Source organism: Ranitomeya variabilis, chromosome 6 (genome assembly GCF_051348905.1).
Source record: "Ranitomeya variabilis isolate aRanVar5 chromosome 6, aRanVar5.hap1, whole genome shotgun sequence".
Lineage (NCBI taxonomy): Eukaryota > Metazoa > Chordata > Amphibia > Anura > Dendrobatidae > Ranitomeya > Ranitomeya variabilis.
The window spans coordinates 549,314,650-549,333,871 of record NC_135237.1 but is presented as its reverse complement, the minus strand read 5'-3'; the positions used below and the strand labels follow the sequence as shown (position 1 = coordinate 549,333,871).

The 19,222-nt window shown below is 43.9% G+C and overlaps 1 protein-coding gene across 2 annotated transcripts in view; it reads left to right on the top strand.

Moving 5' to 3' along the window:
• DNAAF11 (dynein axonemal assembly factor 11) overlaps positions 1–18,022 on the top strand; it is a 52,247-nt gene extending 34,225 nt beyond the window's left edge. The window contains exons 10-12 of one of the 2 annotated variants that reach the window (XM_077271253.1): positions 3,954–4,049; positions 9,634–9,710; positions 17,722–18,022. In XM_077271253.1, coding sequence (XP_077127368.1) covers positions 3,954–4,049; positions 9,634–9,710; positions 17,722–17,911 — 363 coding nt within the window. In that variant the 3' untranslated portion in view covers positions 17,912–18,022. The remainder of the gene's footprint in view (positions 1–3,953; positions 4,050–9,633; positions 9,711–17,721) is intronic. The other variant, XM_077271254.1, reaches the window with a different exon arrangement.
• The last annotated feature ends 1,200 nt before the right edge of the window (positions 18,023–19,222 follow it).

Here is a 19,222-nt window from a genome sequence, read left to right as displayed (position 1 = left end):
AATATTTCAAGACACTGGACTTTTTCAAATCAAATATGTATATTTATTTATTTTCTTTATTTTTAATAGGGGAAAAAGGCGGAGGTGATTTATTTATTTTTTATTTACACATTTATTTTTTTAAATTTGTATTTTTATTTTATTTTTTTTGTTATTTTTAGTTCCCTTTTGGTCTTGAACCTGCAGTCATCTGTTCGCTTATACTAATGTTGCAGTGTATAGTGAAATTCTCATTCTCCTACGAAGCTGACACTATGGCTGAGCTTTATAGGAGTACCAGGATGGCAGTGATGGGGGGCCTCCTGCAGCCATGGTAACCCTTCGGTACCCCGCGATCCCATCACGTGTGGCTAATAGGAGCCAATGTGCACGAGCGTTCTGCTGATGAAAATTCACAAATGTTTAAATGGTTAACAGCAGCGAGATATTAACACTTTTTTCGTTTACAGCTCGTTACCTAGGAGACCGACCACTGCTGCTGTCTAGCTTGTAAGCGCTGTGCTGGAGGTGGCCGGGATTAGGAGTTTACAACGCACTCCGCCGATCCTGGCTAGCTTCAAAACAATGGAAAAAAGCTTGTAAAGGCTGCTTCTGTTTTGCTTTCTATAAACGGTGGTCGGTCTCCAAGGCAACCAGCTTTAAACAAAACAAACCTGTTAATATCTTAAGAACGGCTGAAAATTTTAATGAGCAGTAAATTGCAAAATTTCTTTTGTGTACAAGATCTATCTGACAATACCCATATATGAAGGTGGGAACGACTGTAATGAACTATTGGCATCTTGTTCTGAAGAGTTATGGCTCATGCTTGTCCACCTCGTTATCAATCACAAGAATGGCTGGCCACGTCATGTACAAGGCAGCGCCTCATTCTACCTTTGAGCGGGGGTCCATAGCCCCTCTAAGTGGTCATAATTGGGGGTCGTCTTTATGAGCCTCAGCTGCACCCGGGAAGAGGAGCCAATTTAATGTTGGTTTTATGCTATTTTGCAGAATATTATTACATTATGAGATATAAGATAACGCATCTTTTTAGAGCAGCGTTTGCGCATAGAATCCGGATTGTAGACCGATTTCTTCTGGGATCATCTTTCTAACCGGAGGGAAAAAAGGAAATGTATATTCTTAGATGAATCTCTGCTTCGGGCGCTCACTATTTGGTATCTGCCACTTCCCGCTGCTCATTTACTCGATCATTCTCTGCACACACAGGAATAATGGCCATTACATCAGCTCGGTGACAGACTGGACGGTCACTAAGGTCAAACTGGGACATTTCCCAAAACTGTAAACTACAGGGGGCAGAAAGGCATTGTCTGGTGCCCTGAAATACTCTGTGCTGCTGGGGACCCTGTTGTCTATGACCTTCATCTTGTCTCGGTCACATCCAGTCCTGACCTCACTAACATCTTCACACGAGTACTCTCCTAAAAATACTCTCATCTCGGATCCCACTCATCACCGTTCTGTCCCTGCTCAGTGCCCCTCCAATCTCTTCTTTTTGCTGTGGTTATGACATTCTGACATATGGACATGTGACCGCTGCAGTCAATCACTGATTACCGCTACAACTAGTTATTGGGACATCTTTGCTGCAGCAGGCAGTGGAGCCTGTCAGGGGACCAGGCAGTATCAAAACGGGATCTGCTAGGGATCAGTTTTTTTGTTTTTTTTTTTAAACAAACAAGACCTGGCCTTGCTATAAGCGGCACTTCCACATTAAATATTAAACCTACAAATACACAGGAAGCATATGCCAAATAATTTAGGTAAATACAAAAAAATCTTTATTAAATACTGAAAAACATAGATAAATTAAAAGAATTAATCATCACAAGACTCCCCAAAAGGAAGAAGCTATCACGAAACGCGCGTCGGGGCGCCGCCTGCAGTCAGGTTATGTATATTTTATTCATGCAAAACTTTTATCTCCTCACCACTATTACCTAGTCACTGAATAGCACTACACATTTGAGCTTATGCACTATGCTGATTAAACCTTGATAATGACGTTATACTTGTGCTATCAGCACCATTACTACTATTAATATAAAGGGTGCACATTGTTTTTTAGGTGAGGAGTGTTTTCCTGTGGTATTTTTTTAGATCTTCTCTTGACTTTGATCTTGTACCTAGCATTAGAATCTAGTTATTTGACTATTTACTAGGTATACTATTAGACCTGAATAATAAAGTATTTATTGAATATATTATCTTTTTTTTATATATATTTTTTAATATAAAATTGAAACTTTCCAATACTATTTATTACCTATACTGTTGAAGGGTCTATTAGTATAAGGATACATCATCAATTGGAAAATCCTTTTGCTTCTACATAGAATTTTATAAGCACTAACTGAATATGGAAATTATTTCTCATAAATGAATTAATATTGATTACTTTTTGCTTTTACTAACCATGAGACCAATTTATCTAAAAGAGAAATAATCACTCACATATATATTTAGATATTAACCTGTGCTTGCTGATCCATTTGGTGTTTACCCACTGATTAATTCTTTTAATTTTTTTTTTTTTTCAGTATTTACCTAGATTATTTGGCATATGCTTCCTGTGCACTTGTAGGTTTAATTTTTTTTTTAGTAGTTTTTTTTTTTTTTACCTATTCTGAACCTTAAAAACAAATTTTTACTGCATCTTTTTAAAGTTCTTCAATTACCCTGACCCAGTTTCATTAGTCTTAGGTTTCCGGTTGGGCTTCCATCGTGGATTCCAGCCTTTTTAACCGCAAGAATATTGCAGCGTGCAGCTCTATCGCTACCATTAAACATAAGCGGAAACCTGACAGAACCCATTATAAATCACTGGGAGAGGTCAGGATCTGCTGGGAATCGGATCCATCATAGCTGTCATCATTTCTTGCTTAATGTTAACCATTGTGCTGCAGTAACAGAGACTTCTATTTGCGATAAGAACTAATCGCAGTTGGACAACAGAATAATTGTAAGCAGAATACCCGGCAGCTGTACGTAAAGCTGGCCCGATACATAAAATATATATTTTTACACCCTAAGCTTTGTGTAATTTTACTTTATTATAAAATATCTTGCTATTCTCTCTATAGAGCCAATCCCTAAAGGGGTTTTCTTTCTTCATTTTCTCTGATGTTTTATTTGAGGAATCATCACAGGAGGCTGGGGCTGCAGTCACTTCCCCGCAGCTTCAGGACGTCATCTGTTCCTGAATCCTTAGCATTGACTGAAGCTATGCAAGAAGTGACAGAGGTGCTGGCTCTCTGCTTCTGCCCCCGTCACCAAAGATTGTTACTGATAAACAAACCATAATCGGGTGCGGTGATAGAAGCAGGGTGAGTGACAGCAGAACCGCTTCCCAAATGACGATTCGTTTGATGGTGGTGTTGCTGTCACTCACCCTGCTTATATCTCCATCCCTTGATGACATCTTCTTTCACAGTAACAATCTGCAGCGATGGGGACAGAAGCAGAGTTCCGTCACTTCTCCCGCAGCTTTTGTCAGTGCCATGGATTCAGGACATCTTCGAAGAATGGTAATGAAAGACACCTCAGTGCCTCACCTCCTTAAGACGTCCAGCGATACATGTTGCGGGGAAGCGAGTGCAGCTCCAGCCTCCTGTGACTTCCCCAGACAGCTCAGGAAGATTAGGAGAATGCTAGCAAATATTATAATAAGGCAAATGACAAACATGCTCAGATTGTAAAAGCAGATGTTATAAAGGAAATTTTAACTTATCAGATCACCCCTTTCACACTTCTATTTTTGCAGCATTTTTTTCCACACCTGCGTAAGACTTTTCTGCCCAGTTGCTATCAATGAGTGGAGAATGAAGGTTTGCATTGAACAATCGCACTCCGATATGTTGGAAATCATTGCGAGGTTTTGGAGGGTCTTATCTCAGTCAGACAGATCGTTGGCCTTCATTCATGTTGCATTTTCCTTCCTTTTTCAGCCCTTTCAGCTCGTCCTTCCTGAAGAAGTGAAGCCGGACAGCAGCACAGCCAGGAGGTCACAGACAACGGGGCATTTGGTGGTCACCATGCCAAAGGTACCTGCAGACCCACTCTATCATTTAGGCCACTTCTCTCCTGGTGAGGTGGGTCCTCAAAGTCCTTGATCCTGATGAATAGTTATAATGCAGCAAGGACTGATAACATGGGTGCTGCAGAGTCGTAGTCCACTAGTAAGAGATGTTTAGCAGAAATAAGCAATGTAGCAGAGCCCAGCAATGTAGCAGAGCTAGATATGACCGGTCGCTATATATACACATGTTCAGATGCCCAGCTGAGCCCATCGATGTAGCAGAGCCAGGAATGTCAGGGGACTCAATGTAGAGGTGTTGAGCAGACTTAAATGATGTAGCAGAGCCCAGCGATGTGTCTGAGCTAGGTATGACAAGTCGCTCAAAGTAGATATGTTTAGCAGTCGAATGATGTAGCAGGGTTGGGTTTGTCTAGTGCCTCAATGTAGAGTTATTCAGCAGAGTTAAGCGACATAGCAGAGCCTAGTGATGTATCAGAGGTAGGTATGACAGGTTGCCCAATGTAGATATGTTCAGCAGTGATATGATACAGCAGAGCTGGGTATGTCATTTGCATCAATGTAGATATATTTAGCTGAGCCCAGAAATGTATCTGAGGCCATCGATGTAGCAGAGCTGGGTATGTCTAGAGGAACAATATGGATATGTTTAGCAGAACCCAGTAATGTATCTGAGGCCATTGATGTAGCAGAGCTGGGTATGCCAGGTGGCACCATGCAGAGAGGTGAAGCTATGTTAACGTCTTATGGGCCGGTGTGAAGAACAATGAAAACTGACCTGAACATTTTAAAGGGGTCTTCCATTGTGAACAATCCCAATTTGTAAAAAGATCAGAAAGTCTCCCCCTGCTGTGACCCCTTCCCCCAGCGATCAGCTCTGATCTGTGGGGAAACCTATCAGCGAGGGTTCAGTTTGCCTACAGCGCCACCACTGGGGAAATGCAGCATTACACAGAGTCCATTCACATCAGTGGGGTGTCCGTGTAATGTAGGACAGGACGGGTCCTCCAGAGCGAGGGGCGCGCTCTATAACCTGATCCTGAACAGAAGACGCCCCTCGTCTATTAGTTCCCAATTTCCCTATTGGACAGTGGATCAGAGCGGCCGCGGGGAGCCTTCAGCCTCTGTCAGTGCCGCTATCAATATTGTGAGTGAACTATGCGGCTCCATGACGGCCACCAGGGGCCATTAGGACGGTATCCGCAGCGTCCCCAGAGACCGGCGCGTATTTCCTGGTGCACGTATTGATTGTGGCGTTACATGGATTTTCCACTTCTAGGGAGGGATTTTCCAATGTTCTATGAAACAGCCGTAGACAGAAGTATTAAATCTACACGTCATCCGAATCAATGCAAAACCTCTGCGGATTCATCGGAGTCCTACTGCACTAAAAAGCCATAAAACCTCAGCCCCTTTACTGCCTCATACTGGCGCTAACCCCCAATAAACCCTCCAGGTTCTTAGCAGGGGTCGGCCATCCTGCCGTGGGATCAGGCAATGATGTTTAGTCCCTATGGGCTCAACCGCAGCATCGGGATGGAAATTCATGAAATGGGTAGAGAGCAAAAATTCCTTTAACCTGGATCTATTGGAACCAAAAAGCATCAGATTAGCAAATATTCAGGATTATTGGATGCAGAATAAAAAAGAAGCTAAAAGTCAACTGTATATGGAAAACCTGCAACTATAAATATCAGTATTCTCAATTTTCCTGCCGCAAATTCACACATTAAATCCTCAGCGTATTCGCCATATAACCTTTTTTTGCAACTGTTCCAAAAATCCAGGCACCTGCACCCAAAGGACCCCCTCTCCGTTATGAATCCAACAGAAAAAAAAAAATATTTAAAAAAACTTTAAAAAATAAAACATATATGTTCACACCAACCTCCTCTATTCCTCATGAAAAAATCATCACATCAGAAAGAAAAGCCAGTCTGTGAAAATCTAAAATGATTTAATCCATAAGAAAGAACTATAGATAATACAGACTTGACATTTTTGGTTCATCGCGCCCCCGCCCAAATGCAAGAGAAAACGAATTACAGATATCATGTTTACCCCAAGCTCCATCCACAGGAAAAATTAAAACTTTTTTTTTTTAAATTTCTAATTTTTTTTAACAACTGAAATCTAGAGAGGTGTACGCCGCTCGTCCAACACTCCTGATCCATGACAAAGGCGTACATTTCTTCATGAATCAGGAGTGTCTGACTCCAGAACATCCCCTAATCAAGACTGGTGTGAACAATGCCGTTCTTGATGTTTCATATTGTCGCAACCGACCTGAAAAATCATGTCACCAGGTAATTTTGTCATTTTTACTGCACGCTGAATACTGTATAATAATGGCAGAATTGCATTACTATCGATCACACATGATAGCACCACGAGAGGGGATCCGCCCTTCAAGGACAGGAAACCTATAGGCTAAAGAGGCGGCACCTCTCCCACGCATCTGTTGGTTTCCTGTCCTTGACTGGGGAATCTTCTGAAGAAAGAAGATTTGAAGAACCGAAAATTTATTCCTTCTCATGCCCGGCTGGTCGGCTCAGGCAGCGGTATCTTCCCTGCGTCGGCCGGTGTGAAGTCCTTGGAAGCACCATGGTGTGTCCACAGGGACTTCACTAGTGTCCATGATGGTCGGCTCTAGTGTGGCTCATCAGGCGGGCATGTCCGGGTGTGTGTCTGAGTGTCACAGGTCCGAAGGTACAGGTGTTGCATATAACTGGGGGAGTTTGTTCTATTTTCACTTTTTTAGGAATACATGGTCAAAATATGTGCTCGGCTCCAAAAAAAGTAATATTATTTACGCAAAATGTTGTTTCTTTTTGCTCTTTTGTAGACTTTTCTAAAAATCGTACAGCAGGGAGGGAGAAGGACCTTTCACATCGTGCCAAAATTTTACACCAGAAAGATGCCATACATATAGCTGAAATCTGTATATTATGGGGCACGGACTTCTCAAAAGAAACCCCAAATTTATTACGAGCCACTTACTCCAACGCGTTTTGAGAACTAGACTGATCTATGATCAAACCTGACTCGGTTAGTTCTCCCCCAGGGTGTACAGTGCAGCAACCCTCTGTTATGCATCTCCGTGTGCCGCCATTTATGTGGCTCCTGATTTTACACAGTTTTTGTACCCTTTAGAAGACATTTTGACCTGCTGGTCGTTTTTTTTGTACAGTGTTGTATCAGGTTACATTATTTTTTGTTTCTGGGCAAAATGTAGAACACTTCGAACCCTAGAAATGCCAAAAAAACGTACAGTTTCCATATGCAATGGATAGAAATGGCGCATGAAGTGTAAACAGATCCATAGACACCAAGTCATATTTATTTACAGGATTATCGGAGAAATTTCCTCTTAGTCAATAAATTCTCCTTCCCCTGTGGATGTGATCCCGGGGTAGTGAACATCTGATCCAAGCCCTGAGAACTCTCCGCCATCAATAATTCATCTGCAGCTTTTATCCCGGAGTCGGATAAACACACAAGTTTTTCTCCTCATCAGCATTTCCAATCCCCACACACATTACTGTGTAACCGCACACGGACCACAGTCACTTTATTATCAGATCTAAGAGGAAAATAAAAGTGGAAAAAATGGAAAAGTAACAACCGAAGTGCAGGCATGGAAGTAATGAGGACTGGTTAAGGGTTCCCAGCATGCCTAGCTGCTATAGTTACAATTAAAATTATTCAACCCCCTTTGTTCTTGTTTCATTGCTGTTATTGCAAACATAAGAAATGTTGTAAATTTAGTCATTGAATCAAAATTACAAAGTAAATAGCTTAACACGACTAATGCAACAAGGCGTTACTCCGACCTCGTCACAAAAAAGAAAGTCAAGAGAGTGGTCCAACAAGTGACCAGTAGAGATCATTAAGTGTGTGCAAATATGAGAAAGAATAGAATAAGATACAAAGGCATTGACTTAGAGATACAGCTGGAAGTGGCAGCCACAGCTTCTAAGTTATAAGAACACTGGCTGTACTATCTGGACGTGGCAGATAGAGAAGGATGCCAGCAGATTGCTGAAGGCGCAGGTGGTCAAAATCCCACAAGTGATTGTACAAGACCTGCAGCAAGATTTGGTAACAGCAGCACTGAGGTTTCGGTTCACACGATAAGGCGCATACTAAACGCTGAAGGTCTCCATGTTCTATGTAGACGTCACCTCTACTGAAACCAAAACACAAGAAGTTGGCTCCAATATACACAAAACTATATGAATAAGTCACAGAAGGTTTGGGATTCTGTTGTGTGGAGAGATGAAACGAAACTGGAACTTTTTTGGCCATCTCTGGAGGGGGGAAGAACGATAAGAACATCCTGCCTACAGTGAAGCATGGCGGTGGCTCAGTGATGCCTACAGTGAAGCATGGAGGTGGCTCAGTGATGCTTATAGTGAATCATGGAAAAGACTTGGTGATGCCTACAGTGAAGCATGGCGGTGGCTCAGTGATGCCTACAGTGAAGCATGGAGGTGGCTCACTGATGCTTATAGTGAATCATGGAAAAGGCTTGGTGATGCCTACAGTGAAGCATGGCGGTGGCTCAGTGATGGCTACAGTGAAGCATGGAGGTGGCTCAGTGAGGTTTATAGTGAATCATGGAAAAGGCTTGGTGATGCCTACAGTGAAGCATGGTGGTGGCTCAGTATTGCATATAGTGAAGCATGGAGGTGGCTCAGTGATGCTTATAGTGAATCATGGAAAAGGCTTGGTGATCCCTACAGTGAAGCATGGCGGTGGCTAAATGATGCGTACAGTGAAGCATGGTGGTGGCTCAGTGATGTCTACAGTGAAGCATGGTGGTGGCTCAGTGAAGTCTACAGTGAAGCATGGCAGGGTCTCTGTGATGCTTATAGTGAAGCATGATGGAGACTCCGTGATATCTACAACGAAGCATGGTGGTGGCCTGGTGATGCCTACAATGAAGCATGACGATGGATAATTTCTATTGTACCTGTATGTAAGGTTTATACAGTCTCATCTAGAGTATGGACTCTGCTGGAAAAACACACTGTAGCCATACAGCAAATAGGTGCTGGTTTGAAATTGATATAATAGCCCATAATGGCCCTTGCAAGCCCCGATTGAGTCTACAGGAAAAATGCACGTGGCTATTATACTGAAAACAATGTCTCTGGTGAGCGTCAGCAACCGACTGCACTCCAGCTGTTGTGAAACTATAACTCCCAGCATGGCTGACAGGTGGCTCTCAGGACTTGTTGGAAGCACCCTAGGTTGCGGACCCCCAGTGTACAGGATCACTTGGCATTTCATGTACATATGACCCTCCCCAATATCCAGACACTGATCACTCCAGATCACATGGAGTATTGTCGCCCCGGTCTACGTGTCATCGAGGCCTGGTCCAGTGTGAGGGATGGGGGTAGATCACATGGTACTTGGTTACAGGATGAGGGTTCTGAGAAGATGGGCAAAATGTTACCATGGGCGATGGGAAGTAGCATTCCCTGCAATTGGGAAGGGTGGGATCTGTTAGGAGCACAGACGAGGGAGGTTTCTTCTTTGGAAGGAAATGCCCTTTAAACAATATAACGTTTTTTGTCTTTCAGACCTCAGAACTTATCCAGAAGCCGAGGACGACCTCTTTTGCACTGAAAAGCCAGAACCGCACTAAACTGCAAGACAGGTAACACAGAGTTACACATTTTGCAGATAATATCCCTTTATACCGTCACATTGATAGAATCCTGATGTCTGGCCAATTATCGTCACCAACCACAGGCCACCGATCATGGCCACCAATCACTAGCCAGTCATGGCCACCAACCACAGGCCACCGATCATGGCCACCAATCACTAGCCAGTCATGGCCACCAACCACAAGCCACCAATCATGGCCACCAATCACTAGCCAGTCATGGCCACCAATCACTAGCCAATTAACGCGACCAACCACAGGCCGCCAATCATGGCCACCAATCACTAGCCAATTTTGGCGACCAACCACAAGCCACCAATCATGGCCACCAATCACTAGTCAGTCATGGCCACCAGTCACTGGTTTATTACAGCCACCAACCTCAGGCCGCCAATCACTGGCCATGGCGGCCAATAGTCGTATACGGTAACACCTCCTCACACTTCTGAATCGAAGGTTTTGTGCCCCCAATAACCGCAGTCCAGACACATTACATAACTAATGAAAAGAGCCCGAAGAGTAATATTAGAATGCAACAATCACCAATAACACAAAAACTATTCTACAGCGATAATAACCCCACGCCTTTCACTCGAAAGTTGGCTTCACCAGGGCCAGAATGAGTGCCATTTATTTAGAGGTTAATAGAGTGATGGATTTCCTTTGAATCCCATCTCCATCCCCATCACAGTTACTGTATACATGGACGCCATTATCATCCGTGTATGGGGGTTAGCAGCGGTCTGCAGTCTCCATGTGTACAGATCTTATATGAAAGCCATAAATACCTTTGGGAAGTCTGGGTCTTAGCAAGCGGAAGTGGAGCTTATACTGAATAAACTGTGCAGCAAACACTTCAGTCTGTATCTGCTCCGCACATAAATCACATCCGAGGATGTACAGTCTATTGCTCCATTAATCAATTACCTCTGCAGTATGAGCTGCCTCATATAAGCAGAAATAAGAGCAGCAAGCTAAAGACACATACAGGCTGAGCCACGACCAGATTTACTATGCACCTCATGTACTGTGGGTGTCATACAGAACGTAGGCAGAGTTACCTCCTGTATTATACCCCAGAGCTGCACTCACTATTCTGCTGGTGCAGTCACTGTGTACATACATTACTGATCCTGAGTTACATCCTGTATTATACCCTAGAGCTGCGCTCACTATTCTGCTGGTGCAGTCACTGTGTACATACATTACATTACTGATCCTGAGTTACATCCTGTATTATACCCCAGAGCTGCACTCACTATTCTGCTGGGGCAGTCACTGTGTAGATACATTACATTACTGATCCTGAGTTACATCCTGTATTATACCCCAGAGCTGCGCTCACTATTCTGCTGGTGCAGTCACTGCGTACATACATTACATTACTGATCCTGAGTTACATCCTGTATTATACCCCAGAGCTGCGCTCACTATTCTGCTGGTGCAGTCACTGTGTACATACATTACATTACTGATCCTGAGTTACATCCTGTATTATACCCCAGAGCTGCGCTCACTATTCTGCTGGTGCAGTCACTGTGTACATACATTACATTACTGATCCTGAGTTACATCCTGTATTATACCCCAGAGCTGCACTCACTATTCTGCTGGGGCAGTCACTGTGTAGATACATTACATTACTGATCCTGAGTTACATCCTGTATTATACCCCAGAGCTGCGCTCACTATTCTGCTGGTGCAGTCACTGCGTACATACATTACATTACTGATCCTGAGTTACATCCTGTATTATACCCCAGAGCTGCGCTCACTATTCTGCTGGTGCAGTCACTGTGTACATACATTACATTACTGATCCTGAGTTACATCCTGTATTATACCCCAGAGCTGCGCTCACTATTCTGCTGGTGCAGTCACTGTGTACATACATTACATTACTGATCCTGAGTTACATCCTGTATTATACCCTAGAGCTGCACTCACTATTCTGCTGGGGCAGTCACTGTGTACATACATTACATTACTGATCCTGAGTTACATCCTGTATTATACCCCAGAGCTGCACTCACTATTCTGCTGGAGCAGTCACTGTGTACATACATTACATTACTGATCCTGAGTTACATCCTGTATTATACCCCAGAGCTGCACTCACTATTCTGCTGGTGCAGTCACTGTGTACATACATTACATTACTGATCCTGAGTTACATCCTGTATTATACTCCAGAGCTGCACTCACTATTCTGCTGGTGGAGTCACTGTGTACATACATTACACTACTGATCCTGAGTTACATCCTGTATTATACCCCAGAGCTGCACTCACTATTCTGCTGGGGCAGTCACTGTGTACATACATTACATTACTGATCCTGAGTTACATCCTGTATTATACCCCAGAGCTGCACTCACTATTCTGCTGGTGGAGTCACTGTGTACATACATTACATTACTGATCCTGAGTTGCATCCTGTATTATACCCCAGAGCTGCACTCACTGTTCTGCTGGTGCAGTCACTGTGTACATACATTACATTACTGATCCTGAGTTACATCCTATATTATACCCTAAAGCTGCGCTCACTATTCTGCTGGTGCAGTCACTGTGTACATACATTACATTACTGATCCTGAGTTACATCCTGTATTATACCCCAGAGCTGCACTCACTATTCTGCTGGGGCAGTCACTGTGTAGATACATTACATTACTGATCCTGAGTTACATCCTGTATTATACCCCAGAGCTGCGCTCACTATTCTGCTGGTGCAGTCACTGTGTAGATACATTACATTACTGATCCTGAGTTACATCCTGTATTATACCCCAGAGCTGCACTCACTATTCTGCTGGTGCAGTCACTGTGTACATACATTACATTACTGATCCTGTGTTACATCCTGTATTATACCCCAGAGCTGCACTCACTATTCTGCTGGGGCAGTCACTGTGTACATACATTACATTACTGATCCTGAGTTACATCCTGTATTATACCCCAGAGCTGCGCTCACTATTCTGCTGGTGCAGTCACTGTGTACATACATTACATTACTGATCCTGAGTTACATCCTGTATTATACCCCAGAGCTGCGCTCACTATTCTGCTGGTGCAGTCACTGTGTACATACATTACATTACTGATCCTGAGTTACATCCTGTATTATACCCTAGAGCTGCACTCACTATTCTGCTGGGGCAGTCACTGTGTACATACATTACATTACTGATCCTGAGTTACATCCTGTATTATACCCCAGAGCTGCACTCACTATTCTGCTGGAGCAGTCACTGTGTACATACATTACATTACTGATCCTGAGTTACATCCTGTATTATACCCCAGAGCTGCACTCACTATTCTGCTGGTGCAGTCACTGTGTACATACATTACATTACTGATCCTGAGTTACATCCTGTATTATACTCCAGAGCTGCACTCACTATTCTGCTGGTGGAGTCACTGTGTACATACATTACACTACTGATCCTGAGTTACATCCTGTATTATACCCCAGAGCTGCACTCACTATTCTGCTGGGGCAGTCACTGTGTACATACATTACATTACTGATCCTGAGTTACATCCTGTATTATACCCCAGAGCTGCACTCACTATTCTGCTGGTGGAGTCACTGTGTACATACATTACATTACTGATCCTGAGTTGCATCCTGTATTATACCCCAGAGCTGCACTCACTGTTCTGCTGGTGCAGTCACTGTGTACATACATTACATTACTGATCCTGAGTTACATCCTATATTATACCCTAAAGCTGCGCTCACTATTCTGCTGGTGCAGTCACTGTGTACATACATTACATTACTGATCCTGAGTTACATCCTGTATTATACCCCAGAGCTGCACTCACTATTCTGCTGGGGCAGTCACTGTGTAGATACATTACATTACTGATCCTGAGTTACATCCTGTATTATACCCCAGAGCTGCGCTCACTATTCTGCTGGTGCAGTCACTGTGTAGATACATTACATTACTGATCCTGAGTTACATCCTGTATTATACCCCAGAGCTGCACTCACTATTCTGCTGGTGCAGTCACTGTGTACATACATTACATTACTGATCCTGTGTTACATCCTGTATTATACCCCAGAGCTGCACTCACTATTCTGCTGGGGCAGTCACTGTGTACATACATTACATTACTGATCCTGAGTTACATCCTGTATTATACCCCAGAGCTGCACTCACTATTCTGCTGGAGCAGTCACTGTGTACATACATTACATTACTGATCCTGAGTTACATCCTGTATTATACCCCAGAGCTGCACTCACTATTCTGCTGGTGCAGTCACTGTGTACATACATTACATTACTGATCCTGAGTTACATCCTGTATTATACTCCAGAGCTGCACTCACTATTCTGCTGGTGCAGTCACTATGTACATACATTACATTACTGATCCTGAGTTATATCCTGTATTATACCCCAGAGCTGCACTCACTATTCTGCTGGTGGAGTCACTGTGTACATACATTACATTACTGATCCTGAGTTACATCCTGTATTATACCCCAGAGCTGCACTCACTATTCTGCTGGTGGAGTCACTGTGTACATACATTACACTACTGATCCTGAGTTACATCCTGTATTATACCCCAGAGCTGCACTCACTATTCTGCTGGGGCAGTCACTGTGTACATACATTACATTACTGATCCTGAGTTACATCCTGTATTATACCCCAGAGCTGCACTCACTATTCTGCTGGTGGAGTCACTGTGTACATACATTACATTACTGATCCTGAGTTGCATCCTGTATTATACCCCAGAGCTGCACTCACTATTCTGCTGGTGCAGTCACTGTGTACATACATTACATTACTGATCCTGAGTTACATCCTGTATTATACTCCAGAGCTGCACTTACTATTCTACTGACAAAGTCACTATGTATATTTAGTGGATATAAATAACAGGTTTTTCTCATGAAAAAAAATCATACCAAGAAGAATCATTTCAGAGCTTTTTTCATCTTTAATGTCATCTGTAATCTGTGTAATTCAGTTGAAGAATGTACTAGAATTGCAGTAGCGCCACATCAGTCAGATTGCAAGGACGTATCCTGTGTATAGCGCCCCATTCAGGCCACCCACAGATTTTCAATTGGATTCAGGTCTGGGCTGTGGCTGGGCCATTCCAAAACTTTCATCTTCTTCTGGTGAAGCCATTCTTTTGGTGATTTGGAGATCGCTTAGGGAGGGTCGTTATCTTGCTGAAAAGTAAAAATTCTCTTCGTCTTCAGTTTTTTTTTCAGCAGAGGCCTGAAGGTTTTGTTGCAAAATTGACTGATATTTAGAACTGTTCATAGTCCCCTCCACCTTGACTAAAACCCTAGTTATATCTGCCAAAAAACAGTCCCAAAGCATTTTGATGCTTCCACCATGCTTCACTCTGTGTATGGTGTTCTTTTGGTGATGTGCAGTATTGCTAAGCAGATAGAATGGTTTGTAATATGACAGTTAAACCCCACTTTGATTATCCTCCCCCTACATGAACTGCTGGGTCTTTACCTTAAAGGTATTAGATCTGGGAGTAGATAACAGATGACTTTCTAATCATGCAGGAGGTTAGAGCAGATCAGAGCTGTCTGACATACATCTCACACACTGAGAAATCTGCTCCAAGCTGTGGTGGGGGTGTGTTCTTTTATACTCTGAGTGTTGCTGCCTTTTTATGATTGGTCAGCATCATACAGGGAGAAGAAGGACACGCCCCCAGTGAAAACTGTCTGATAACGCCCACTTGAACTTAATGGAAAGTAACTGATTAGATGCCAAATACTTTGATTGCTAACATTTCTGCAATAAAAATGTGAAATAAAAAAACTGTGTCCAGTTCATCATGAAGAGTTTGGTGAAAGGTACTCTTTAAGTACATGTTGTGAGTGCCTGTAGATGATAAGGATGAGCAAATCGATTTTAAACAAGATGAATTATCGTATTTTGTGGACTATAAGATGCACCCCAAATTTTGGGGAGTAAAATAGGAAAACTTTTCTTTAAATAAAATTGGCTGTGGTGGAGCGGGGTCACAGAAGACAGGGTCGCTGCTTCAGGAGGATGGCGGTGGAGGCAGGTGTGAGATGATGCCGTGGCTTCCGGGCTGGGAGAAGGGGATGTCCTTGCACTGCAAGGCTGTGGGTCTTGGGCTCTCCTAAGATGTTGCCACTGATTGGAGTCCTCCTTTCCATTGATTACCGTGTGATGGGCTTCGGTAACATGGCCGCCAGAGGCAGCGCATGCGCAGATTAACATTTCAGGAGATGAGATCTCAATCTGCGCATGCGCAGCCTCCAGCGTTCATTCTCTCAAAGCCCATCGTAGGGTAATCAATGGGAAGGAGGACTCCTGTTAGTGCCGACATCTTAGGAGAGCCTAGGGCCCGTAGCCTTGCAGCACTTGGACACTCACTCCTCCCTGGCCGGGGTCCACAGCTTCACCCCGCTCCTGTTGCGGCCGGCTTCCTGTGACCCCGCTCCACTGCAGCCACCATCCATCCCCTAGTTAACTACCTTCGGATTATATCACGCACCCCCATTTTCCTCCCAAATTTTTTAGGATTCAATTTGTTGAACTCCTATGGGCCGCGAGCCAGCCACCATGTTTCTGGATCCATATTGGCCAAGAAGTGGTTATGACAACAATAAAATCTCACTCACCTCCCCTCTATCCCCTCTTCTCCAGCACCGGTCAACTAGGTCTCACCCCCACCAATCTGATATTGATAACCTTTGTGTCATAAATATTTGAAAATGGATTTTCTAGACCAGACACGTCCTTTACGCGCATGACTGTAGTCGTTATTGAGTGTGATCCGTGCCCGTGATGGCGCTATCGGCGGTGACATGTATGTAAAGTCTGCGCGTCTCTGCATCGCTACTGAATATAGCCGCTAATCAGTGGTAAATAAGTGTTATTCATACCATATTTTTCTGGCATTAGATGATCCCGTATGAATGGGAACATTTCGCCGTTGCTGCGCCTGCTCCCGGGGCTCCTTTGTTGGTAATAATGCCGCGGTAATTATCCCAACAGGACTGCGGCGTACACAACATCTCAAATTTGTGTGCATGACTGCCGCCGCTCGCCGGGATCATGACTCCGCATAATCACCTTCTTACTCTTTCATTTCACAATTAAAATAATAACGTTGGCAGCACAGCCGCCTCTCAGCGAGGAGAGCTTCACGTCTGGGAAATGTGACAGCAGCCTCCTTATGGACTAATGTGAAGATTGGCTGTAGTGCGGGTGAGAGGGGCTTCATTACTGGGCCCACCTCTGCCACTCAGGATGGAAGTTGTCTACCCGTCGTCTTCTATTTCATGACTCTTCTGCTAGATTCTCATCCCCATTTTAGCTAAGAATGGAGTTTTCTTTTTATAGAGAATAGTCCGACTTCTGCCCAAGGTCTCTCCACACTATAAATATCTATTTAATACAAATTCTGGTGTCAATATCTATAAAGTGCAGGTTTTCGTGTTATCAGTTCTAAACTGCAGTTTATATGATGTCAGCACCAATTATCTACAGCTTGTGATATTATCACCAATTATCTACAGCTTGTGACATTATCACCTTTAAACTACAGCTTGTGATGTCATCACCTATAAACTACAGCTTGTGATGTCATCACCTATAAACTACAGCTTGTGATGTCATCACCTATAAACTACAGCTTGTGATGTCATCACCTATAAACTACAGCTTGCGATGTCATCACCTATAAACTACAGCTTGTGATGTCATCACCTATAAACTACAGCTTGTGATGTCATCACCTATAAACTACAACTTGCGGTGTGATTTTTTTTTTCATTCTGCTTTAACCTCTCTGGATATGGCAGTATACTGATCAGCATTAGCTGCTCCCATAGATGAGGGTGATTGTGTCCATCATCCTGTTGTCCTCCTCCAGTGGAGCGCCGGCTGTCTCTGACCTCCCTGTATCGCAGCGTCCTCTCCTCTCACTGATTTCAGCCTTTTGTTTTATTTCCAGCAGTTCAAACAGAATTGAGAAACTTGAAGTGGATCCGAATGCGCGTTCTTTTCCCGATGTGGCAAATATCGTCCAGCAGAAGAGAAGCGGAGCACAAGGACCCCTCGTGCTGAGCAACTGCAAACCCAAACATGTGACCGAGGATGAGGAAGATTTCACTGAACATTCAGAGGTCCCTCCTCTTATCTAAGAAATTCTCTTTAACTGCCTATTGTATACCGCACATTTATATTTATAAGGTTATTTCGGAAGTTTGCCTGTGCAAATATTCATTAAAAATACCCCGTTATTTCATGTCTACAGCTCTTTTACAGTTGTCTCTGCTGTCTGCACAGAGCTGTAGGTATACATGCACAGAGACTCTGCAGGCGGCAGCAGGAAAGACTCTGCAGGCGGCAGCAGGAAAGACTCTGCAGGCGGCAGCAGGAAAGACTCTGCAGGCGGCAGCAGGGAAAACTGCAGGCAGAAGCAGGAAAGACTCTGCAGGCGGCAGCAGGAAAGGCTCTGCAGGCGGCAGCAGGAAAGGCTCTGCAGGCGGCAGCAGGAAAGGCTCTGCAGGCGGCAGCAGGAAAGGCTCTGCAGGCGGCAGCAGGAAAGGCTCTGCAGGCGGCAGCAGGAAAGGCTCTGCAGGCAGCAGCAGGAAAGACTGCAGGCAGAAGGAGTAAAGGCTCTGCCCAGGGGCGCAGCCTGTGGGCTGATGCATTAGGGACCTGCCTCTCACATGGAACCTATTATACATACATATAACTGCACAACATTTTCTGGGTACTGGGGGTTTCTGTAACAAATACGTTTCATGTTTTATTTTTATTGTTATACGAATCTTAGAATGTGGTTGAAAAAGCGGCTTTTAGTACCAAGGGTACGCTGGAGTAAGGTGTACTAAGTTCAATAAAGTGAATCTGTCACCAGGTTTTTACTACCCCATCTGAGGACAGCGTATTGTAGGGGAAGAGACCCTGATTACAGCGATGTGTCACTTACTGGGCAGCTTACTGAAGTTTTGATACAATCACTGCTATATTTGCTACAGATTTAGCTGTTCTTTGAATGTTCAGCTCTTGGTAACCCCGCCCACACCACTGATTGGCAGAAAGCTGCCAATCTGTGCTGGGGGAGGGGTTATACAAAGCTCATGAATATACTTGACTACCTGGCAGCAGGTTTACTAGTCCTGTAGTGATAACCTCTTGCTGATAAAACAGTGATTTTTATCAAAACCGCAGCAAGCAGCCCAGTAAGTGACACATTGCCAGAATCAGTGTCTCGGGCCCTACATTTAGCTGCTCTCAGATTAGCTGGCTAAAACCTGGGAACAGATTTTCTTTAAGAGGCATTCACCTCTTAATACATTTGGCTCCTGTTTCGCCTGCCATATGCCAGACCAGAGAGCAACGTTGGACTACATATCCCAGTCGATTGCAGCCAGGACTCTATGGGGGGTGCGGAGGGAACCGTCAAGGTTCCCACTGCAAGCTTACAGGGCACTAATATTATAAAT